General features: G+C 36.2%; 4 protein-coding genes across 14 annotated transcripts; 2 read left to right on the forward strand and 2 right to left on the reverse strand.

The window, feature by feature from the left end:
• Window positions 1-1,929: 1,929 nt before the first annotated feature.
• Window positions 1,930-7,613, forward strand: LOC128265331 (lateral signaling target protein 2 homolog). Of its 8 annotated transcripts, none has more exons than XM_053001265.1 (3): window positions 1,930-3,523; window positions 4,237-4,267; window positions 4,327-4,668. In XM_053001265.1, the coding sequence occupies exons 1-3, from the start codon at window positions 2,688-2,690 to the stop codon at window positions 4,618-4,620; spliced, it is 1,161 nt and encodes a 386-aa protein (XP_052857225.1). In that variant the 5' UTR covers window positions 1,930-2,687; the 3' UTR covers window positions 4,621-4,668. The 8 variants fall into 8 exon arrangements, with proteins under 8 accessions (XP_052857225.1, XP_052857226.1, XP_052857227.1 ...); XM_053001266.1 differs by lacking the exon at window positions 4,327-4,668 and adding an exon at window positions 4,680-4,910 and having other exon boundaries at window positions 1,936-3,523; XM_053001267.1 differs by lacking the exon at window positions 4,327-4,668 and adding an exon at window positions 4,737-4,910 and having other exon boundaries at window positions 1,937-3,523.
• Window positions 7,614-8,720: 1,107 nt separating this feature from the next.
• On the reverse strand, window positions 8,721-9,477 carry LOC128265325 (uncharacterized). Its single transcript, XM_053001249.1, has 2 exons — window positions 9,145-9,477; window positions 8,721-9,024 (listed from the first exon to the last, which is right to left on the reverse strand). The coding sequence occupies exons 1-2, from the start codon at window positions 9,412-9,414 to the stop codon at window positions 8,824-8,826; spliced, it is 471 nt and encodes a 156-aa protein (XP_052857209.1). The 5' UTR covers window positions 9,415-9,477; the 3' UTR covers window positions 8,721-8,823.
• Window positions 9,478-10,695: 1,218 nt separating this feature from the next.
• Window positions 10,696-15,110, reverse strand: LOC128265332 (sex determination protein fruitless). The gene is made up of 3 exons (XM_053001269.1): window positions 14,646-15,110; window positions 12,292-13,221; window positions 10,696-11,768 (listed from the first exon to the last, which is right to left on the reverse strand). Exons 2-3 carry the CDS (start codon window positions 13,122-13,124, stop codon window positions 11,105-11,107), a joined length of 1,497 nt encoding a protein of 498 aa, XP_052857229.1. The 5' UTR covers window positions 13,125-13,221; window positions 14,646-15,110; the 3' UTR covers window positions 10,696-11,104.
• A 1,153-nt stretch (window positions 15,111-16,263) lies between these two features.
• Window positions 16,264-23,168, forward strand: LOC128265329 (stromal interaction molecule homolog). Of its 4 annotated transcripts, none has more exons than XM_053001258.1 (8): window positions 16,264-16,320; window positions 17,798-18,316; window positions 19,596-19,753; window positions 20,951-21,183; window positions 21,573-21,688; window positions 21,886-22,058; window positions 22,124-22,718; window positions 22,780-23,168. In XM_053001258.1, the coding sequence occupies exons 2-8, from the start codon at window positions 17,947-17,949 to the stop codon at window positions 22,869-22,871; spliced, it is 1,737 nt and encodes a 578-aa protein (XP_052857218.1). In that variant the 5' UTR covers window positions 16,264-16,320; window positions 17,798-17,946; the 3' UTR covers window positions 22,872-23,168. The 4 variants fall into 4 exon arrangements, 3 of the variants coding, with proteins under 3 accessions (XP_052857218.1, XP_052857217.1, XP_052857219.1); XM_053001257.1 differs by lacking the exon at window positions 16,264-16,320 and adding an exon at window positions 16,327-16,496; XM_053001259.1 differs by lacking the exon at window positions 16,264-16,320 and adding an exon at window positions 18,794-18,892 and having other exon boundaries at window positions 18,298-18,316.
• The last annotated feature ends 604 nt before the right edge of the window (window positions 23,169-23,772 follow it).

Consider the following 23,772-nt stretch of genomic DNA (forward strand, 5'->3'; position numbering starts at 1 on the left):
ATCTCGGTGTCACAGAAATCTAAAAAAAGATCTTGGCTGTAAAAAAGTTTATTAATTTTCGGTGCCCTTTATTAATTTTATTTAAACCTATAACTGTGTCGAGATAATTAAATTGTAATAAATTGACCATTTTTTCTTGTGACACCGGCGGACTTAAAGGAGCTTTTAGATTACTCTTGAGATTTCAGTGAGATCCCCGATTACGAATTTAGAGTTGCATTTAAGACGAGGTTCCCGTTCCCGTATGGCCTCAAGTATGTTTTATTGAATTTATTATTTTAAAGAATTCGACAATGTGTTTTGGAGAATCAGATGAGCTTCCATAACTCAAACCCCCATCTACCAACATGAAAACTCGAGTTATATAGAGTTCGACTTGCCAAAATTATATTATTTTAAGATATAGTTACAACTTCTATTACTCAAAGGTTCTATCCATCGAAGTCTTTTATTGGCAGCTTGTGGTTGGAGTTATAAAAGATCGACTGTATATAAATAAGAAAAAAATTATATTGGCAGCAGAAAGTTCCGCCCGGTCTCGTATATCTCGAGAACTATGTGTATTAGATATCGAAATATCATTTATCCCTACATATTCGCAGTACCATTAAGATTCAAATTTGTTTCCCACCGCGAAGAACGGGAATCTCCCCTTAAGACACCATGTAATCGCATATTAATGAAAAATCGGATTGAAATAATTTGTATTCCCGCTTAACAGTTTAGATGCCTTCCATATTAACAAGCTAAATTTGAATAGAATACTAATTGATTAACGTTTACTGCTTGTACTCTTCAAAGCTTCTATTATTGCAGTTACAGTTTGACATTAATACTCTCAATAGCAATCATAAGTTTATTTTCAGCGAACATATGTTAATTATATATACGTGCACCCCCCTAACAAGCTTCTTATGTCCCCTTTAAGCGACCTGAGTTCTCATATTTGCTTTTGTCGGGGCTTTTCTCAAACAAAGAAATCACAACTTTTTGTGGAAATATTTTATTGTTTTTTAAACGTGCAGTCCGTACTTGACGGGTAAAAGGACATTTTCGGCCTTATAAAGAATACAATATACGCAGAATCAACAGAATCAGTCGATCTAGTCGATATCTCTGGAATTTTAATGGAGAATTTTAAGTCGGGAAATTCTTCGCTTTTCTAGCATATCTCTCCCCTTAGGCAAGAAAATTTTTTTTTAACGCAGCAGAGAGTATTGAATATCTTTTTTTTTCTTAGTAAAGAACATAAGGCACTACAAAACTTGCTTTATTTTGACTTGAGAGTTTATAAAGTTTATAAATAAAAGTATTTTGCATTGGCATTTAAATACATTGTTATTGGTATTGAATAATATAATAATAAATAAATCATTTGATTCACTTTTACTGCGCTTAATAGATTATTTTGTTTATTATCTTATTTTATGTTTATGTCTAGTTTAAGGGACTTCGCAAAAAAAAAAAAACTTTAGGAGAACCATCGATGGACACCAGTTAATCAAAAGTTTAGATCGATCAATTATTTTGTATTTTTATTCAAATACCCGAGTCGCCTTCAATCGGTACGAAATACCAAACACACTGCATTCCAGGGCCACATTTTTAAATAATGTAATTTAAATCATACTTGAATATTTTCAAATTATGAATACAATTTTTGTCGTAAAAATGTGTTCCTTCTTTTAAACAGCCTTTCTCGTTTAAGGGTATATCGAATTGAATAGTTGAAAAATGTGTGATAGGTAGAATAAGTGCAAGCTATATATATTTTCTTGATCACCATCAACAGCCGAATCAATGTAGTCATGTCTATATGTCTGTCTGTCTGTCTGTCTGTATGAACATTAAAATTTCGAACAAGAATTCCTTATTATTCCTTAGCAAATATTAAAACTTGTTTTTAAAATATAAAATTTGTACTTTTTTTTGATTTTAATATTATTGATAAATATATCAGATTTATAAAAAGCATACCAATATTCATATTTTTTGTGTTAGAAAAGTTTCTTATACAATATGTATATTTAAAACAAAAGTGAGCTCTTATAATTCTTGTCCAACATTTTTTATTAACTTTTTGGAAAATTGTATTTCGCAATTTGAAAGTTTTTTTATGTGCATCAGCAGTTTAAAAAGGTCCTGCTAAACAAAGACGAGAACTTTTAATTTAATTATAGTGTTTGTATTCTCAGGAATTTCTTGTTTAACAATTATCAAGGAAAGGACCTATGTTTGCATCGACTCGCAATGGTGATGATGATCAGAAATGTATGCACTTAAATGAGGTCTAAAATTGCACTAGGCCCAATATTTAAGCTACCAAAATGACTTCCAGATAACAAACAACTTATTTTAAGGGAAAATCCTTTGTTTCGGGAAACATTTTGTTAACTTAAATGCTGGGTCTTAACTGGAGTGGCTGATTCGACGAAAATTAGGAAACGTTTTTGCAAGGCTACAAAAAACACAAACAAATTACAAGTCCAAGTCCAAAGTCGAAAGTAAACATATTCGTTTGTCTTGTGCAATTAGGTATAAGTCCATCCACTATAATCGCTGTTTTGCAGTCTCTCTCGTGCCTTTCTCTACCAAATTTGTATATTCCTTTACATGCACATTGGAACTTAATACTAACTAACTTCAAACTTCCAACTTCCAACATCAAACTTCAAACTCGAAACTTAATGCATTATTATTGGCTGCCCACACACACAGAGAAGGGTATATTAAAGAAGCACGGCTACGGTCTGGTGCACGGTGAGCAGCTAAAAGATAAATGGGGCGATGACAATCAGTCGGATAACCTCGAGCTTATAACCCAAGACGGCACCCTGGCCTCGACGAGCGGCGGGGCGGCGGCCTCGGAGGTGGAGCGGACCCTCAAATCGCTGAACGGCTATCACGAGGACATCCTGGAGGCGCTGCGCAATGCGGCCACCCATCGCGGCACCGGAACCGGAAACACGCCCGTCGGCAGTGGCAGCCTGAGCGAGGAGATGCTCCGCAAGACGCTGCAGGACTGCAGCAATTCCCAGCTGGGCTACTCCGCGGAGCAGTACAAACGGAATATCGGATCGAAGTCAAGCTCGCGTGAGAATATCTGCGACAATGCCGCCGTTCATGCCATCATTCTCGATGGCAGCGGAGGCGGCCTTGGTGGCATGGGTCTGGGATCGAGCGTGGGCGGCGGAGGCGGCGGCGGCGGCGGCGGTGGAGGATCGGCCACCATATCGGGGGGTATACCGCATGGGAGCACACTGCTCCATCATCATCGGTCGCAGCATCAGCTGCACCAGCCGTCGACGATACCCTTGCAGCCGCAGCAGCTGGACGATGACGATGCCCCGTCGACGGGACCACTGCGTATACGCAATCTGGAGGACCTCATACGGCAGCTAGAGCACCACTCGTCGCGCCACATGAGTCCCAGTGGATCCGAGGATATACGCATGTCGGAAACAGAAGCCGATCGCCACTATAGATTAGAAAGTTCCGCAGCTTGTAGTGAGTCATCTCAAGGGTTAGTGTTATTTCTGCTTCAGATCTTAATCACCGTAACCTTTTTTGCTATTGGTATACAACCGAGTCAGACAGCCTTAGCCCGAAAAGCCCTTCAATTGCTTATGTGTCCAGTCCTGTCCAGTCCTGTCCAGTCCTTTCCTTCCCTCTCCTGACCTGTTCATTCCTGTTAATTCCTGTCCTGTCCAGTCCTGTCCATTTACTAAATCTTTAATTTGTTTACACAACACTATAACTATATCAACATAAATGACTTAAAACTAACTGTGCTGCGATTTCTTAGATGTTTTTACACCTACATATCTGTATTGCGCTTTGTATAACATGGTACATATATAAAATGTAGGCAGTGCAGTTGCAGTTGCTTCTCATTAACCGTATTCTTATAACTCAATCTATGGTAACAAAATTTCCAATTTACCTTCATATTACGTATGTATATCGAAATCGTAGAGCAAGTGATTAATTAACCAAATATATTTGATGGCTTGAGAGTATCACATTTTCATAAAAAAAAAAGAACTTGCGAAGACAAAAGCTTCATTACCCATCTTAAAAGCATATACATAAACTCATGATGTTAATTTAAACAGAAAACCAAAAACTAAAACTGACCTACCATTTAAGGCATGAAAGCCACTGCTTGTTTGTACTGCAGTATAATACATAAATGTAATTCAAGCCAATGCCAATTTATATTCGCATTTCTTGCAGGCTTCAGGCTGGAATACCTTGTGTGATAAAGGTTGGTTGCCACTCTAACTAACTCTAACTTAATACCATCTTGTGGTCTTATTTCTTAAGGGTCTCTTGACTTCACATCGTTTTCCTATTTACGTAATCACTTGCACATTCTCTCACAAGCATTATACAGAATGCGATGACATTGCTCCTCATTTCTTCATGGCTATCGGTGGTCTCTGGTTTGGTCTCGTTCTCGGTCTCAGGCTCCAGCCCTTTAGGCCTCGGCCTCGGCCTCAGCCCAACTCTCGTTTCAAGCCCCACCAACCAACCAACCAACCAACCAACCAACCAACCAAACCAACCAAACCAACCACCCACAACCTACCACCTACCAACCACCACCCACCCCATTAACTCCCATGCCACTAAATAATTTGATTATTTGCTTGCCTTTTTATCCTTATCGCCTATAGCTCCAATCAGCAAATACCACAATCTCAGAAAACCGCTACAATTCATGCGTCTTACAGCAGAAGCTGTCGTCCCCGTTCCGATGAGGAGTCTCGGTTCACATTCGGCGGCGGTGGACGCTACCGCCAGCCGGCATCTTCTGGACGACATGCGCCACACCAGTCCCATTCACCGCACGCATTCGGGCACCACACGCATCATTCCCATGCCCACGGACATGCCACGCACGGTCCGCACTCGTCGCACCACTCATCGCACACCCATTTGCAGCAGGACGACGAGGGCATCTACGAAACCGCCGACCACCACGAACGCAACGTGGTTGACGCTCGGCTAGACTGCCACGAGACACCAGATAGCGAAAGGTAAGTCCCCTGCGCCTCTATTTCTCTCTGTTTGTTCCATAGCCAGGCCATTACTGCTGTCCCGTTCGCGTGAGAGGCTGGTTGTAAACGGTGCATCAGCTGCATGCAGTGTGAAGGGCTGGCTGTAAACGGTGCAGACCACAAAGACTGGGCTATGTGTCTAAATGTACATATTTGATATTTTGAGAGGGTTTACATTGGTGAAATTGAATTCTGTGGCTGCTGATTCATCGTTCACCACCAGTTCGCCACAACAAAAGCCCAGCCAACCGTTTTGTAATTGTTTAGTTTATCATTTAGTTTAATCTCTAGCCCTGACTATTTTTATACCACTGCAGATCGAGTTGTGTTCAAAAGAAAAAAAAAACCTAAGCCAAGGGAATCCAATTAATCAAATAAAATTATTGCCATAATAGACATTAATATCTGTAAGAGGTCAAAAATGTACCTAATTAAAGTTTCCTCAGTCAAATTAAGTAATTGCCATAATAGACATTAATATCTCTAAGAGGTGATCTAGTCAAAAATGTACCTTATTAAAGTTTCTTTCAGTGAAATTAAGTAATTGCCATAATAGACATTAATATCTCTAAGAGGTGATCTAGTCAAAAATGTACCTTATTAAAGTTTCTTTCAGTGAAATTAAGTAATTGCCATAATAGACATTAATATCTCTAAGAGGTAAAAATGTACCTAATTAAAGTTTATTTCAGTGAAATTAAGTAATTGCCATAATAGACATTTATATTTCTAAGAGGTGATCTAGTCAAAAATGTACCTAATTAAAGTTTCTTTCAGTGAAATTAAGTAATTGCCATAATAGACATTAATATCTCTAAGAGGTGATCTAGTCAAAAATGTACCTAATTAAAGTTTCTTTCATTGAAATTAAGTAATTGCCATAATAGACATTAATATCTCTAAGAGGTGATCTAGTCAAAAATGTACCTAATTAAAGTCTATGATATCTGCAAGGGTCTAAAAATTTAAAAACTTTTGGGCCAGCGATCTTTCGTTTCTTTTACTTATTAGGCATCTTACCCAACCTGCCTGACAACCAATCCCAATCGAAATCCTAACCATAATCGAAATCCAAATCCAAATCCAAATCCAAACCCAAATCCCCGATGGCCTCCTTTTGTTCTTACCATGTACCGTTGTTCCTGCTACGATTATTATTTTCTAGTGATGACTTTATTCAAGCTCAACAACAGTTAGCCCGGTGGGCGAGTGAGGATGTGGTATCCGTCGTGGTATTGGACCAGCCGCCATCCGGTACAATGTCGGATTCCCAACCATACATCGACGTCGGACCCATTTCGGGGGCTATAACGAACAGCGTACTCCACCACCAGCATCCGCATCAGCACCACGGCGATCATCATCAATCCTCCGCAGCGGCAGCGGCGGCGGCGGCGGCAGCGGCAGCGGCGACTTCGGCCAGCAATACCATAATGGCTTTGCCGGTCGTCCCAAATGGTATAAGTGTAAGTCAGAGGGACTATTATCCATCCCCACCCTCAACGGAAACGGAAAGCAGTGGAAGTGTTATCCAGCCGCCCATACGTCGCGCTTTGCAGTCGGCAGACACAGCGGCAATAAGTCAACAGCAGCAGCAGCAGCAGCAGCAGCAGCATCAGCAGCAGCTCCTTCAGCTGCCAATTTATCAACAGCATCCGCATCAGCATCAGCATCCGCATCAGCATCAGCTTCAGCAGCAATCAGGCGATACCAGCAGCAGCAACAACAGTCAGTCCGAACAAATCATCGAGAATGGCTGCTACCCGGAATATAAGCATTGATGTTGAATCGCCATCAAGCATGTTTTAACCATCAGCATTAGTATTGGCATCAGGATTAGCAGCAGGAGCAGAAGCAGGAGCAGGATCAGGATCAGCATCTGGATCAGCATCCGCATCAGCATTCACATCAGCATCAGCATCTGCATCAGCATCTGCATCAGCATCTGCATCAGCATCAGCATATGCCACGCCCACTCACATGTGCCCGGAGCCAGCGCGCAGCTAGCTTTCTCTCTAATAAAGAAATTTGTATCGACCTTTATGATTACTTTAGCATAGTTCAATACGTTGCTCGTGTATAAGCACATAAATAAATTTAAGCTAAGTGTAGTTAAGTACCTTACATATGTAAATGTGAAAAAAGAACTAGTTAACGTAAATGAGGGGAGAAGCAAAACAAAGAGAAAAAACTTAACAAGCAACAAAAAATGTGTATTCTTATGTGTGAGTGGTAAATACATAGCCATACTTTATTCATAGATTAAAACATAAACAATTTATTAAGTGAGTAACATCCCAAATTGATATTCATAGTATTCGTGCATACGTATAAAGAAGATAAAGTTAAAGCTAAAGATAAAGATAATGGTAATGATCTAGATAATTATAATGATTATGATAATGATTATGATTATGATTATGATTATGATAAAGATTAACGAAATAAAAATAAAAATAAAAAATTGGGAAATATTTACATATTTTTTTGCATACCTCGGACCAAGCAATGCCAACGTTCGAGTAGGAAAACTTTCAGAAAATAAACAAATAAACAAACAAACAAACAAACACGCAGCTGTAAATATGAAAATTAATATTTATGCTAGTTAGTAAATTATACGATCCTTTGCAGGACGTGTAGAGAACTTGAACATTTCGATGGTCACGGATAAGCGGCAGGAAAAATACAATTGTGCACTGGGCCCAGCCCGGGCTTTAAAAACCCCCTTATTGGGGCAATCTTACACCGACTGATAGAAAATTTTGGGCTATATTGCCAGTTCTCGTTCAATAATCTTAAAAAAAAAAAACAAAAACAAAACAAAACAAAACGCTATATACATAATTAAATAAATAATTCAAGAAAACGGAAAACATTAAATCGGAAAATATTAATATCTGTATGGTTAAAGTATGAATATGATCAACATAAAGTTAAGGACAATGCTAATGTTAATTTATCGGTTTTGAAACATCAGTAATATATCGTATTGTACCGTAAATTAAGCCATTTAGAATGAAACGTACGAATTAAATTATTTTCCAGCTTTACAAGATTATTTTTGTCTTAACTCTGGGGTCTGGCTTATGTATTTACCAGAGGGTTCGGGTTTAAGTTTGGGTTCTCTACTATAAAATATGACTTAACTTCAGGACAATGGGGTGAATAGTTTAAGGCTTACTTGTGGAATACTTTCAGATGCGTAAAGTAAGTATTTTCGGAATTTCACCACAACAATTGCTTAGCTTATTAAAAACAAATTCAAAAACCTTATCAAAAGTTGATGTTGATATTTGAAAAGTAAATTCAGAAATGATTACTTTCAGTCTGGATCGTGATTGTTAAATTAAAATTATAAGGTTACACCAGCCAGAACCAATAAATTATGTCTTTGTGGCTACACATTTGTTTTAGTTTGAAAAATATTTTTTTGTAATTTCCCAATTAAAGAGCTCTTTTTATTTGTTTTCTGGAATCAATTTTTTGACTATTTAATTAAGATTTTGTTTTAAGTATTATACTTTTTTTCTATAAATTTGCCCTTAAACTATTTCTTATTATAAAAGTGGTCTACTTTGGATTTCTTTAATAAAAAATACATTTAGAAGACCCCTTTTCTGCCTCAACATGCGGCCAAAATACAAGCTACAATGGTATGCTTACGTTGATGGTTATATTTTTCAAGGAGGTACATGGCTATGGATGTAATTAAACAGGATAACCAAGGAATAAGGTGTATATTTAATTATTTTATTCGTCAGTTTTTTTTCAGACTTGTCTTGTACTGCTGTTCCGTGACCATAACTCCGTCCATGTCAACAAATCGCGTATGAGTTCCGGCGGCAATAAATCGCTTGGCAGCCTGCATGTCCAGTCTTGGAGCCGCTAGTGAAGCATTTATTTCCTTATCACGGGCAAGTAGTTCTTTGGCGCGTCCCAAATCGTGCAAAACTCCATGCTAAAATATGAAATAAATTAATAATGTATGAGCATATTTCATGAAGAGTTTGAGGCCGTATTTGCACGTTTATTGAATTAGATCTATTTGTTATCTATAAATTAGAATTATTACTCTTACCTTTGAAACATCGACACCCTGTAATTTTAAGTTTATCCAAAACAATGTGCTGGTCAAATATGCTAAATAACTATCTAGTTTAATTTGGTCGTTTAGGGGTAACGTGCGATCCTCTTGTAGCGCGAGTGCTTTCTTCAGGTCCGCCTCCAAAACATCAATGGCACTGTAAAATGTTTTTAAAATCCCCTGCATATTTTTGTCCTCCTGCAGTTGTTTGTCCAGGAAGTCAAAAGGCAGTCCATTAGCATTGTCATTGTTTCCTTGGGACATTTTTTACTTATATTTATAAATCTTGTTTTACAGCGTGGGAATATTTACGTTAAACTCCGAAGTGTGACCACCACATGTGCATGAAAAAATACCATACAGCTCCCAAAAGGTTAGACTATTTCTTTATAATGCCCCGTTTCCACTGGCGTAGCGTCAACTTTCGCATTAAAATGCATTGACGCGAGCTTGTAATCGATTTCGAAAAAAAAAAAACAGAATTGGCGTTAGCATTGGCAATAATAATATAAACTGGGTACTCCCTTAACGAATTTAGTAGTAGTAATATATATATATATATATATATAATAAATATATTTGCCATCAATTAATTTAAAAAAATTGTCTTCGTATTAAGGGAAAATGCATCCTAATAAAAAGTGCGCTCCCTGTACAACTTAGTAAAACTTTAGTATACCTATGTTTAGTACAATTCATCTGAAAGATGAATGTTTTTACTTTATTTACTTTAGTGCCCATGTATAAAAATGATTTTAGTACAATTTAAGGTTTTGTTTCTCCAAATTTAAATGATGCGAATGCCCGTGACCAGAGATAACTCAAGGAAATTTCGATGGATAAACATAATGGGATTTATTGAATAGGCTTACTTCTAGACTTAAATCTACAGCTTAAGATAGAATACTCGTATTTAATTGCTCTGTAGCATTATCTGGATAACGTATCGCTCAGTAGAGCCAAACTTGACATTTCACGACTTTTTAGAGCATAATTTTCCTTGACTTGCATCTTTAAGTTCGATCTTTGTGATCTTAATAATTCCGGCACTTGGAATTCGATTTAAGATTTAAGACTTAACTTACCTTCCCCAACACTGTACCTAACACATTGGAGACCCCTTTTATGTAGGGTAGCCCAAATGGGTGCCTGATTCTGTCCTGTATTAATACTATTCTCACAACGTCCAGCTTTTCTATAAAATAAAAAAAAATTATGCAACTCTTACACCTCCTCTAACATAAAAAATGGCTGGTTTTTGTATTAACTTATGCGCTATATTGAAAAAAATTGTGTGTTAAGAAACGTTTGACGTGGACTGCAGAACTACTAGCTGGCTTAAGCTGAACAAGATTTTGTAAACAATCATTACATGCCCTTTAAAAATTTGTATTGACTACAACAGTTGAAAAGTATTTGACCCACTATACCACAAATAGTATTTCTAATAATTTTTTTTTTGTTATAAGCATATTGATAATGTCTTAATGACATTTGTTTTATTATGAATTGTCATCTTATATTTTCAATCACACACAAACCTAGTTTAAGTTTCCAGGTTGATTTTATTTAGCTTTATAACAATACAGTAATTTCTTAGAGTACTGGGCGACAAAAAACAGATTTGAAATTTTTACGCAAGTTTTAGTCATAGTCCTTGTTAGATAGCGCTACTATAATAGTTTCTGAAATATTTGATGACAAATTATGGTTGAACAGTAAGTATAAGGAACCAAGAATAAAATTATTAACTTCAAAAGGTAATAAAAAAAATCGAAGGAGAAAAGTTGTACAATGTTTTGTTGACTATGTTATGACTAAAGATCCCACACATCAGCTCGTGTATCCCAAAATAAAAAAAAGCAGCTTCCCAACCTTTAACTGCTTGAAAGTCCCCCTCTTCATTATTATATATATGTCTTACTAGTAGAGTACAGCTTAGCAATCTGCGTGGTTAGATCATGTGCAACTTTTGTTCGTTCAGTTTGAATTCCGCCGCATCACTATGGAGGTGAAAAGGCACGATATCCGCTGAGCTGGCCATGTCAAACGATGGTGACATGGACGTAGCCGTAGCAGTCGCTGGACTATTGCTACCGCTGGTATTCGTGATGCCGGCCTTTAGATGTAAGCTGTCCAAGGACATTTGATGGGACTGGGGATGAGTTACGTTCGCAGGGACGGTTGAGAGTTTTCCTGAGTTTGTTGTGATAATTATGTTCCCAGCATGGGAAGCACCACGTCCACGTTTCCGTTTCGGTAGAATGCCCTTTCGCGCCATATAGAAACGAATGGTGGAGACGGGAATATTGAACATATTGCTGACAGTTTGGAATGTCTCGCCTTTCGAAACACATTTGGCCGCTTGTGCCAGCGATGCCTCTGAGCGCCGCACACGTTTGTATGAAGTATAGCCATCGATGGTATTGTGCATCAATCCAACGGAAGTGTTTGCAGATGTGTCGAGATCAGTGTCAAGGCTGACAGACAGACCGGATGCGCAGCCCACTCCTCCTGCAAAGCTGCCATCAATATTTTCATCGTGAGCGGCTACATAGTTGTGGTCGTCCTCAACATTGGACTCCAAATAATGCTGTTGCTGAAGCTGCAGTTGTATCCTGTAAATGATAGGTTATTAGGTTACATACTGATTTTTAAAAATTTTAATTGGAATGGTGAGATTTGATTTGATCGATTGGATATCGTAATGTTGTTGATTTGTCTTGGTAAGAAGCTTCATTTATCATAAGCAATTACTCTAAATGCGCTAAGTCGGAAAATATTTATTAGATAAATAATATCTACTCAATTTTAGGAAGTAACTATTACTTTTTGTCGCTTGTATACGTAATGTTTGGCATTGTTAAAAATAATTCTTGACTGGCCCTACGGACTTACACTCGCGCATAAAAAAATAGTTGTCCCTTAAACGATTTGACAAATTAACATAGATTTGTTGTTTGTAAAAATAGTTGTTTAATGGGTTTTCTACACGTCCTTATAACATTTTAAATTGTAAAAATGGCACAAAAAGGTAAATATTAAAGCCAACCATGAAGTCGAGTATATATATAAAAATAAAATGAAAGTGCAAAATGGCGGCACAGATAGAGTATAGTAGAAAAATGGTCTAATACAAACCTCGACTGCTGAAGAGATAGTTGGGCGTTCACTATGTTGCGTACGGCTGGCGGAGATACCTTGTAATCCTCAAAATCGTCCCTGTAGGCATTCCAATTGTTGGAGACCTCATCGGCGGAGTCATCTTCAGTGGCTGCATTCGAGTGGCTGGCCAAAACAACGGCAGGTGTCGTCTTAGATGGCTGTTGAGCATTGCTGCCATTTATATGAGGTCTCTGGCGCACATCCTGGATCTCTCGCTTCAATACTATCGGCTGCTGCTGCTGGTTAACTGCTGACGGTGGAGCGGAGGAGTTAGTTGTCGTTGAGGTGGTTGAATTAGTGGCTGCATCATCTGTCTCGGCACCATCCACATGCTTATTGCTTCTCATGGTTGATCCTGAATCCTTGACTCCTCCACCTGCACCTCCACCTCCACCTCCACCTCCATCCAGACTCGCCTGATGAAGTTTCTTGTAATTTATTGTCGCCTCGGAACCGTATAGACCGCGAATCTGAAGTTGTTCGGCACAACGCAGCAATTGACCAAGTCCGGCTTGTGTGACATTAACCTCCCCCTTGTACATGAAATCCACGAGTGCCTGAATCTCCCATAGCTTGATCTCCCGCGGCAATATAATGACGGGATGTTTGCACGGATGCTCGGCCAATATCGCCTCGAAGTAGGTGGAACACGCGGCCAGCACCAAGCGATGGCAATGCAACTGGTGACCCTCGCAGGCCAGCGTCACATCGACGAATCTCTGGCCGGCCAAGAGCTGGGGAAATGCCGCTCCAATGCTGCCCAAATGGCTGTTCCAGCGCACACAAAATTCCTGGTTAGCGGCGCTCATCGTAGTCAAACTCGTTGCCGTTTTTTTTCACAAAATTACACCTCGTGTATTGTCTTTATTTAAAAATACGAGCATTAATACTGGGTCCTTGTTTAGCCTGCAACAAATATAAAATGTCATTATTTACAAATGTTATATAAAACATTATTTTCAATAATTTATTACTTCTAATAAAAGTTCATTAAAAAGAGACAATTTTGAAAAGTACCTGCCAAACCAAAATCCTTTTGCAACATATCTCTACAGTCAAAATATCTTGCAACCTAGAGGTTATTGTGCTACAGTCTAACGAAAATGTTCATATGTTCGTTAAATGACGACAATAGTTTATAGTAAGATTTCCCGAGAATACTGACTAACAAAAGGACATGCATGGATCGAATCAGATATTCGTGCTGATCGAGATTATATAATGTATATTAGGGGTTTCCCCAATAGCAATATTATAAAAAATAATATTAGAGTTTGGAGCAAGGACCTCTCAGATTAACATCGGTCCAAATCTAAAAATCGGGTGTTACAGCTCATTATTTTAGATATAATTGTGTCCTTGAACACAGATCTTCTTGATATAATAAAAAAGAATATCCATTCTTTCTTTTGAACCCGGATGCTGATCGCTCCGAAAATTGACTAGTTGAACCCCTTACAACTGGCTTCAGTTTAGAATAATTTAGAAAAGAAAACATTGATAACATAATTTTTTAGTGCACAATAAGAAGTAAGGTGAAATAAATCTTTATATACAATTTTTTTAAATTGCATTTTTTGAAAAAAGCTAAAGAAAATTGTCTAAGTTTAACATTTAATTTCTTTTTACGGTATGGGAGTAAAAAAAAATATATATATATAACGAAATCGCTAATTCAACCAACAATTTGTTAATGTAATTTTTAAATCGCAAATTTTATGATTTTACAGGATAACCATAAATTAAATGTGGTCTAACCAGAATTAAGACATGGTAAAATTCCCTTTGTTTAAACTGTATTTAATGTTGGGTTTTGGACAATAAACTAGCCCAATAGTTTGAGATTTCCCATCTGCGGATAAACAAAGTCTTGTGGCCCGAAGAATATGAAGTGATTTATATGAATTCAATATGGTAAAATATTTGTTTTAAAGTTATGGCACACACAACTTCATTGTTTCGTTTATGCTGAGAGAGACTGTATGTATGTACCTACAAATATATATATTTACGTGCTTGTGTCTATGCTTATTTACATGTGAATTTTATTATGTGAGTAAATAATGTCCTAAACGCATTGCTAATTTGAACATGAAAAAACATAATTAACATTTGCTCTGCACAAATGTACATGCACACACACACACACAGACACACACACACACACACAAATGTTTGCATAAAGGCAAGCATTTTGTACATACATATTCACAGATAATTTTGCACAATTTGAAATACATTAATGGTCTCTGCTGCTCCTTCTATATTTAGTAATAAGGATGTAAACATTTGCAGGCGTATTACGCACACAAATCCCTTTAAATACATACCTGTTTGCCAATGAGTTGAAACTTTTGCTGCTTTTCAGCGCTTTGAGTTACATAGATGGCGTGAAATCGACAATTTTATGTTAGGACTTGTGTCCTGTGCGCGTGAGCTATCAGCGCCCGAGACTTGTTTAAAAATACACTATTCTTGCAGCGGTCACAACACATACAAATATGTACATTGCCATTATCGAAAGTGACTACTCGTTCTTCTTCATAGTTTACTGTGCATCTCATTCAAATAGTTATTTTATTAATGTTTATTTAAACAAGCAATACTGCATGCGCGCGTTTTAAATTTTTTTTTTTTGGCCTGCGTCTCTTATGGTTTTACAAACAATTGTCGAATTCATGTGCTGAATTTGGTTTTTCCTAGCACTAATAGTATTCTTCTTTTTTAAATTTGTTTTTCAATTGCATTAAAACTATAAATTTAATATTGTCTTTCGCGCTGTCAACTTCTGTAGCAATCAATTGTTATTTAAACTAAGCGTTAGGCAATAAATTGTGGTATTTTGTACTTACTCAGAATATCGTTTTTGAGTAAATGGACTGTTTTTACTGCATTTATACAGAAACTTCATTGGCCATTTCAATTCAAATGGCATTCATTGCTCAATTAAAGATAACTTTGCTTTCTTTTCTCAAAAAAATACTCTCTATTGCTAAAACGGGTTCTAAACGTTTTTTACTTTGATTTTTATTTGCATATTTGTTGTGTGCGTTATATTAATCGAATATTCGAACAGCTGTTGAAGTTCGTATTGGGTGGCAGCGTGAGCTGTAAATGAAATGAATTGTTAAATGGATTTAAGGACCTACGGTGAATTGGATTGTTCTCAGGGGAAATCTACTTACGAAAATTAATTCTACAATATTGGGTAACTCAATTACACAACGTAAAGCTAAGGTGAAAAACGATAATTAATAAAAAACTACTTGCTTGAAAATTGATTAACTTTCCATAAATTTTTTTCGAGCAAATTTACCTATTTCCCAGTTTTTAACCATACCTATGGGAACATTGATAATTTTTTAAGATGTAAACTGCGATTTCTACTCTGCAACGAATAATACGGCGAACCCACTGCGGAATGGTTGGGATTTTTGAAAGATGTGAAACTTTGGGCACCATCCAATCCATTTTAAAACACTTTAAAGGCTAGGCTTTTATTTTGCTCAGAAGGATAAACATTTTTGTATATATGCTGTTTATTTTAACTTCGATTTTGGAAGAATTAATGCATGTTCTACGAATAAATAAATCCTTACAAGTTCCCTAAACGGTGTATTGATTTTTATTATATGTCAAATGGGCAAAGTCCAAGCTGGTACCATAATGTGAAACACATGGTCTGTTTAATTGTGTTTAAAAATAAATCAATTTTTTTTTTGTGTTGTTTGATGGAAAGTCAACTATTGATACGCAAAACGAGCTCAGGCTAATGGGTTTTTAGCGTTAGCATAGGCAAAGCGTATATCCTAGATCCGCCCAAATCGTTTGTTTTTAAATCATAAAGCTTAAAGCTTTATTTATTAATATCTTGAATTGTTAAATGCGTAAAATATTGAAGTTTCTCACTAGACGTTTTATTGCAATTTAAAATTGATGAATGTATTTTTATTTTTCAGTCGACTGGTCACATCGTTCAACCCAAACTGACTCGGGAATTTTAGTGTGAGTGCTTTTATTTTTATTTGAGGTCTAAAAAAAACTTATGGAAGTTTACAACTGGGCATCCACAAATCTGTGGTTATTAATTGTTCAGCAATGACATCGTAAATTGTGCGGTCTAAGCGCTGTTAAAAGAAATAAAACATTTACCAATTTCGGAGTTTTCTACAAGTTTTGAAGTAAACAAATGTTTATGTCTTCCAAAACTTACATATGTACATACATACATACATAGTATCAATGTCTAATATTAAAAATATTAAAAAATCAGTATTACATTGAGCTTTGCGTATGATCTACAGTCGACTTATTGCAGGCATGTAATTTTACCGTCATGTGTTAAATTTGTTACGATATTTGTTAATGATGTCGTGGTAATTCTATTTTGCATTCATATGTTTCAATTTAAAAATCAAAAATATAGATGTATTGTAATTATACAAATGTACAACACCTGTGTATGAAATGATAGATTGGAATCATAGTATAAGTCTACTTAGCTCTCGAAAATGTTTTATAAAGCATTGACGGCTACTTACACTTGTTAACAAAATCCTTAATCTCTAACAACCCCACATATATTTTCACGGCGAGTCCAAAATGTATTCACTCTATTACTCATACTTTTCCCCTTTTATTATATTGTTAAGCAAATAAGCGCTCGGCGGTTATCTTTTAATAACCATACAATTAAATCTCTACAAATACAAATAACAGTCTCATAAGTTTGTGCCCAGTAAATCTTAATTTATTGGCGAACGCAATTAAACTTTTGCACACAGTTGGCTTTGCTTGATTATTTAATCAATTTTCATTAGGTATTGTATGCATTGGTCACTATGGAATTTATGAGAAAGAAAAATTGCGTTAAAAACAAAAACAATTACCTAACTGAATCTTTAGTTGACGAGCAATTAATTGATATGCGAAATTTGTTAGAGTATTTTTTCTAAATTGCAAAATGGTTACTATAAATGAAGCCGCCAGGCCCACATTTGTTATACAAAAAAATTAGTTAAGATGTACAAATAAATGATTCCCTTTTTTAATTTGTCATGATTAATATTAACGAAGCCTTTTAACCGTTTCCCTGAAATCTTCGAACTTATTTTAATCTCATCTGGCAAACGTTAGACTTTACTGTCTATTTCGAAATCAAGTTCTTCAATTGCCATCCCATTCAATCCTAGCTTTTATTTCAAATTTGCCATGCGTTTAACAGCTGTCACTTTAATATATCACATAATTTAAATATAAATTTTATAAGAAAGGTTGAATTTTTTAAGTTTAATAATAACCCCATGGCTGATTCTTGACGGTTTTGACACAGTCATCATACTCTGTACTAAAATAACCCCCAATTAAAATTGGTTCGCTCACTCCGCCGACAATGTTGGCAACAAACAAACATTACCTTTAAATTTGGTTACTTTCATCTTTCTGTTACATAAACTTACAAAATGTTTTTATATAATTTCAGAAAATCATCTGTTGAATACTATAAATTTCGCGACTAACTTGTCAAATGTGATCTGTAAACTTAGAAGAACTCGAATCGAATACCTATCATAAAGAGACATATGCGATAATTTATATATACATTTTCAAGGAGTTCGCACATTTTTAACAATGCGAAAGAATACTATTTGGAACTACGCTATCATAGTTATTTGCTGCGTGCTTAAGAGCATAAGTACACTAGATCATGGCACACACACAGTTTCCGTGCTTCCAAATCGTTACAACGCGCAAAATCAATTCAAACAACAAAATCCAAATCCAAATCCAAATGTAGCCTCACGTCACTCATCTAATGAGGCTGGCCAAAGTTTACACAATTCACCCGGAATGGCAGTCGAGTCGGAACATGTGACACACATCGCTGCGTCGCACGCTGGAAGTGGCGGAGAACATTCAACTCATCTTGAACAGAATTTGCATAGAAGTTCATATAATCTTTTGAGCGAGGCTATGTCGCAGGCTGTCAGTAATGAATTCAGTAAGTTTTATTTGGACAAAACACTTCTCTGTCTTGTACGCTCTGCAAAGAAAGTTTATGCATAAATTTTAGTTTAAATAGCCTCCTTTTATAAGAAACTAATATGACAACTCATTACACTGAGCCACAAATTCAAACTTTTCCCCACAAACACTTAATTCGCAATACCGATAGGGTTATCCTGAGTAAAAGTGCCATATCGCTTTATAGAATTTTAGAAATGAAGCATGAAATTATCAATTATTATTTTCGGTTAGGTTACTTTGATAATTATACGCTTGCAGAGGGAATTACAAATTTAGTCACAAGATTGCAACGCAGTAAAGGAGACGATTCCGACTTCATTAAGTAAATACATTAGCATCTCCGTCTGACTGTCCATCTGTCTGTCTGTCTGTTCGTTTCTACGCAAACTAGTCTCTCAGTTTTGAAGCCTATCCGGATGAAACTTTAACAATAGTCTTCTTTCTATTGCAGGTAGTATTTAAGTCGGCACGGCCGGGATCGGACGACTGTATCATATCATAGCTGCCATAGGAACGATCGGACAATGTATAGGACAATCTGGCCAAATTGGTAAAATTTGTTGATTTTAATATAAATACTACTCAGAATATAGTCGTTTTTTTTATTTCGTTTTAACAGTAGGTTTTTTTATTTATTTAAAAGTTGTTGCTTACTTGCCATAGGAGCGATCGGTCCGAGTCGTCATAATTTCGTCGTTTTTAAAAATACGAGTATAGCATGTAACTCGAGATTGAGACTATTTCAGTAAAATGTTGATAAGATCATTAAATCCGGAAATATATGTCTATAGTTAAATATTAAATTTGATTTTTTTGTAGGATTTTAGTAAGATATTGTAAAACGGACGATAGTTACTTATAGTTTAAAGGTTATGACTGCAAGGGTATTTAAACTTCGGCTTGCTGAAGCTAGCTTCCTATATACACACTGCTTATTCTTTTCAAACGACTGACACAATTGGGATGATCTCTTTTGGGGCTAGTCTGATTTACACGATATATTTTAACACAAATATTTTTTGACATTTATATCGAATGTAAAACCCTTTTCGTAGTTTATGTTCTCAATACAATGACTAAGCAAATGTTATCATCTGAAGGACCTATTTTAATAAATGTATGTATTATATTATTGCCCTTTTAGCCATATTTTTTTATATTTATTTTATTGTATGTTAGCCCAATCATTTGTTTGTCCATTAGTTTTACATTGTATTCAAATATGATATTTTTAAACGATTAATTTTAAACAGGTTCCATGGGCAGCGGTTCAGCAGATGGCGCGTGTGCTGCAGATGACTTCGATTGCTACAATGTCCAGGATCGCTTTGGCATGGAGGCCATTGCAAGCTTGCATCGCCAACTTGATGATGATGATAATGGAAACATCGATTTGAGCGAATCTGATGACGTACGTTATAAAGTCTTTTCATCTTAATGTACAAAGTGTATTTAATTCATGTTCCCATGACTAGCAATTATAATTGCAGTTCGTTTAGCTGACACAAATCATACTCTTTACTAACAGCAAGCATGTACAAATATACAAATGGACAGAATTTTACAAAAACTAATGGTTTTAGAGACTACTTCCATTTAATTTCATTATTTTGTTAACTATTGTTATGCTTTTGGCTTATTTGCTAGAATGCCATTGCAAAGGGTTTTAAATTTCGGCAGATTAAATTAAAAATTAAATTGACCAAATGTTTTTTTTTAAAGGTTTTGTAAGATTTTAGGAGTTCTCGGAAGCATGGCCTAGTTTATTACTTAATTACATTCAAATTTGTCTCATTTCCTTCCTGTATCATTCACATCCTCATTTAACACCAACTAATATTTTTCTCATTTTCTTCGCCGAAGTACACCTTGATTTATTGATTGATTTTTTAGATTTTAAAGAACAAAAGAACATAAATCCGTCGTCAAACAATTGGTTTGGCTGCCTCTAGAACTGGGTGCTTCATTTTTTCCCCATTTTTTTGTTAGTTATAAAATATAATTTGATGTTATTTTGGAAATGGCTTAAGCCCATTTTAGCAGAACAAATTTATGTAACTTTTTAAGTTTTTTTTTTTGTTTTAAATCGGACGAATTTTTTCCTAGAGCTGCGTTACAAATTCTCTTTCCATATATTGCCTTATTAATTGTTATTTTAACTGGAATAATGTTAAAAACTCGGCTTGCCGAACAAATCTTCCTTTCTTGTTGTTCAAATTTTCAATTTTAACATGGGTTCAGATTATTTTAAATCAGGCCTGGGCAAAAGGATACTTCCGCTAGGAATTTCGTAACCAGTACCAATCTCCCAAAAAGGTCAGTTATCAATACAACATCAACATAGCGAGCATTCATCTCTCTTTCTTTCGCGATAATCCACCAACGTCATTTGCCCCACCAGATCTAAGGCTTAATATAATCCGCTCCAAAAGAAACTGACAGTTTTATAAGAAAGCTGTCCAATTCGAACCGATTCGTCTCGACCAATTTATATTGGCTCGAAAACTATTTTATGTAAGGCATACTTTATAATTTCTCATTCTTAATTTTAAATCATCAACATCTTATTGCCTTATTTTGTTTTCACTTTTTAAACGGATTTTTACAGTTTTTGCGGGAAGAATTGAAGTACGACTCAGGTTATGAAAAGCGGCAGAAAGCATTTCACTTTAATGACGATATGCACATATCTGTCAAAGAACTGTGGGAGGCTTGGCTGAGATCAGAGGTGCATAATTGGACGATCGAACAGACCACAGATTGGTTGGCACAATCTGTTCAGCTTCCTCAATACGTTGATCTTTTCAAATTACATAAGGTTACTGGAGCTGCTTTGCCAAGGTATGCTATAAATGATTAAAAACTGCTGATTTTGGGGCCCGTTTCCTTGTCTTAAAATAAACTGAAAGTTGATTGTAAATCCTATTTTTTGTCCTACCCTAGTGACAAGAAAACGTGCCTGAAAAGTCAAATATTACTACTTGTTATGGAGCATTTTATTTAAATTGTACTCTAAATGAAATGTCCATGAAAAGCTTTAGCTCGCAAAAATGTACATCGCATTTTATATTATGACTTTTAATTACTATTAATCCAAGAAAGGAAGCCAACTTCGGCCAGCCGAAATTGATATACCCCAGATAATATAAAAATATTATTTTGATAATGGACAGTCTAACGGATGCACTCAACAAAAAAGTTTTTTGTTCTAATTTTATTCTGCCTTTTAGGTTAGCTGTGAATAACCTTCAGTATGTTGGCAATGTGCTTGGAATAAAAGACCCCATACATAAGCAAAAAATCTCATTAAAAGCAATGGACGTTGTTCTTTTTGGGCCACCGAGAGGTAAGTTTTTTGCAACATAACATAAAGAATAATTATACAAAATTAATAATCAAAATTAAATGAAAGTCATATAACATTGAAAACGCCTATTAGTTTTTAAGAGGTCTGTATGTTTTGATTTTACAACGCCATTATGTTATAAGCTTATACGAAATTGTAATAGAAGATATTAAAATATATTTTTTATTTAATAATAGAAACCGGAACACGTTGGAAGGACTACATATTGGTCACTTTGTTGCTTAGCGCTATTATTGGTTGTTGGTATGCGTATCAGCAAAATAAAAACGCCAAACGTCATCTGCGCCGCATGGCACAAGATATGGAAGGATTGCAGAGGGCTGAACAAAGCCTACAGGAAATGCAGAAGGTTTGTATTTTGTTAATTTTGAAAAAGCTTTCCTTTATGAAATTCTTTTACATTTTTTAATAAAGGAACTAGAAAGAGCCAGAATGGAACAAGAAAATGTAGCAACAGAAAAACTGGATTTGGAGCGACGTTTAAAGGAAGCCCCCACACTTAGCTCATCAAACTCTGATTTGGAAGTGCAGCAGCTCAAGAAGGAAATAGAGATGCTGCGTAATGAATTGTCGCGTGCCGAATTCGAGTTGGTTGATAATTGCTGGGCACCACCACCTCAGCTTCAATCGTGGCTGCAATACACCTACGAGCTGGAAAACAAGAATCATCAGAAAAAACGAGCATCCGCTGAAAAACAACTTCAGTCGGCCAGAGAGGCCTGCGAAAAACTGCGCAAGAAGCGATCAAGTTTGGTGGGAGCATTCGTTTCCACCCACGGTAAAAGTATTGATGATGTCGATCGATCGATTGTTGAGGCCCGAAATTCCCTTGGAGATGTTACAAACGAGTTGCAGGAGCGACTTCATCGCTGGAAGCAAATTGAGACATGCCTTGGCCTAAACATTGTGAATAATAATGGACTGCCTTACTTGGAGAATGTTCTGTATGGCCGAAATGGAGGCTTACAAAGTTCTATGGGTGGTATGAGTTCCACAAAAGGGTCTAGAAGTGCGTATATGAAAACATTTTATAAAGACTCTGATACATATTTATTATTCTCCATTCGCAGCACGTATTACCAACAGCACCGAAGACCTGGATGATGAGTCCGTACAAGGTAAGCTGAATTTTGAGAACTTTTCGCTGCTTGCCACGGAATAAGGCTTGTGCGCTCGTTCGGTCTGTGAGGACAATAAAACACGGCTCTTCAGTAACAGCATACTACTTGACGAACTAAATAAAATTAAAAACCGCTTATTGAACCCTGAATGAAATCTGTTTTACAATAAGATCTGTATTAATGAAGGTCATATAACATTATGTGTGTATGATATTTTAATCTTTGTATTTGTAATATATCCATTTTATTTTTGATGTATACAAAATGTCATCTACTTAAATATTTGTCAAACACAACGAATACTATAAATCAAACTGAGTTTTGTATGCGACAATGAACTTATTAAGGGTGGTTATTTTATTGGCAGATTATTTTAATAAGCAAATGAAAAAAGGTAAGAGCTTTTCAACTTATCTGATGACCCTGAATTAATTCGGTTTTTTATACAAACTAAGTTCTCACCTAAATTTTTGGTGTTGGTTTCCTTTGGGCAATGGCACTTCATACTATCCAGTTGACGTCGTTATCATTTTTAACTTAGTCATCATTATAAATCTCCTTTGGCGGTTATTAGGATAACTTAAGTAGATGGTTGCCGCAGATGTACATAGCCTGGCTTCAATCTTTCACTGGACACCTGGAGTACCTAAACCAGGTAAATTAGACTTAAGCTGAAAATTAATTTAATGAATTAAAGGCATTGCCTTAAAACAGGGAATTGTGTGAGTTATTTGATCTGGCATTAATTACTTTTCCCTCACATTGGTCCTTCAAGCCGGGCTATGCTTGCTCCTTCCTAAGGTAAATTCAGGGTTGGCAGGCATGCATTATAGCCAACCACCAGCATATGTTCATAAACAGAGATGCACAAGGGCAATATGTTAATAAATAACCCATGCGTGACTTGTGTAGACAGACCTTTGTAGTCTGCGTTAATATTTT

The sequence above is a fragment of the Drosophila gunungcola genome, unplaced genomic scaffold (genome assembly GCF_025200985.1).
Source record: "Drosophila gunungcola strain Sukarami unplaced genomic scaffold, Dgunungcola_SK_2 000114F, whole genome shotgun sequence".
Classification (NCBI taxonomy): Eukaryota; Metazoa; Arthropoda; class Insecta; order Diptera; family Drosophilidae; genus Drosophila; species Drosophila gunungcola.

Excerpts from the sequence above, each read along its gene's own strand:
- LOC128265331 (XM_053001260.1), top strand. The coding sequence starts at position 2,688 with ATGCATTATTATTGGCTGCCCACACACACAGAGAAGGGTATATTAAAG. Across the intron at positions 3,524-4,679 it reads TGTAGTGAGTCATCTCAAGG|CTCCAATCAGCAAATACCAC; the intron begins GTTAGTGTTATT and ends TATCGCCTATAG. Across the intron at positions 5,043-6,228 it reads GAGACACCAGATAGCGAAAG|TGATGACTTTATTCAAGCTC; the intron begins GTAAGTCCCCTG and ends ATTATTTTCTAG.
- LOC128265325 (XM_053001249.1), bottom strand. The coding sequence starts at position 9,414 with ATGTCCCAAGGAAACAATGACAATGCTAATGGACTGCCTTTTGACTTC. Across the intron at positions 9,025-9,144 it reads AGGGTGTCGATGTTTCAAAG|CATGGAGTTTTGCACGATTT; the intron begins GTAAGAGTAATA and ends TTCATATTTTAG.
- LOC128265332 (XM_053001269.1), bottom strand. The coding sequence starts at position 13,124 with ATGAGCGCCGCTAACCAGGAATTTTGTGTGCGCTGGAACAGCCATTTG. Across the intron at positions 11,769-12,291 it reads CTATCTCTTCAGCAGTCGAG|GATACAACTGCAGCTTCAGC; the intron begins GTTTGTATTAGA and ends TATCATTTACAG.
- LOC128265329 (XM_053001258.1), top strand. The coding sequence starts at position 17,947 with ATGCGAAAGAATACTATTTGGAACTACGCTATCATAGTTATTTGCTGC. Across the intron at positions 18,317-19,595 it reads GGCTGTCAGTAATGAATTCA|GTTCCATGGGCAGCGGTTCA; the intron begins GTAAGTTTTATT and ends AATTTTAAACAG. Across the intron at positions 22,719-22,779 it reads TTCCACAAAAGGGTCTAGAA|CACGTATTACCAACAGCACC; the intron begins GTGCGTATATGA and ends CTCCATTCGCAG.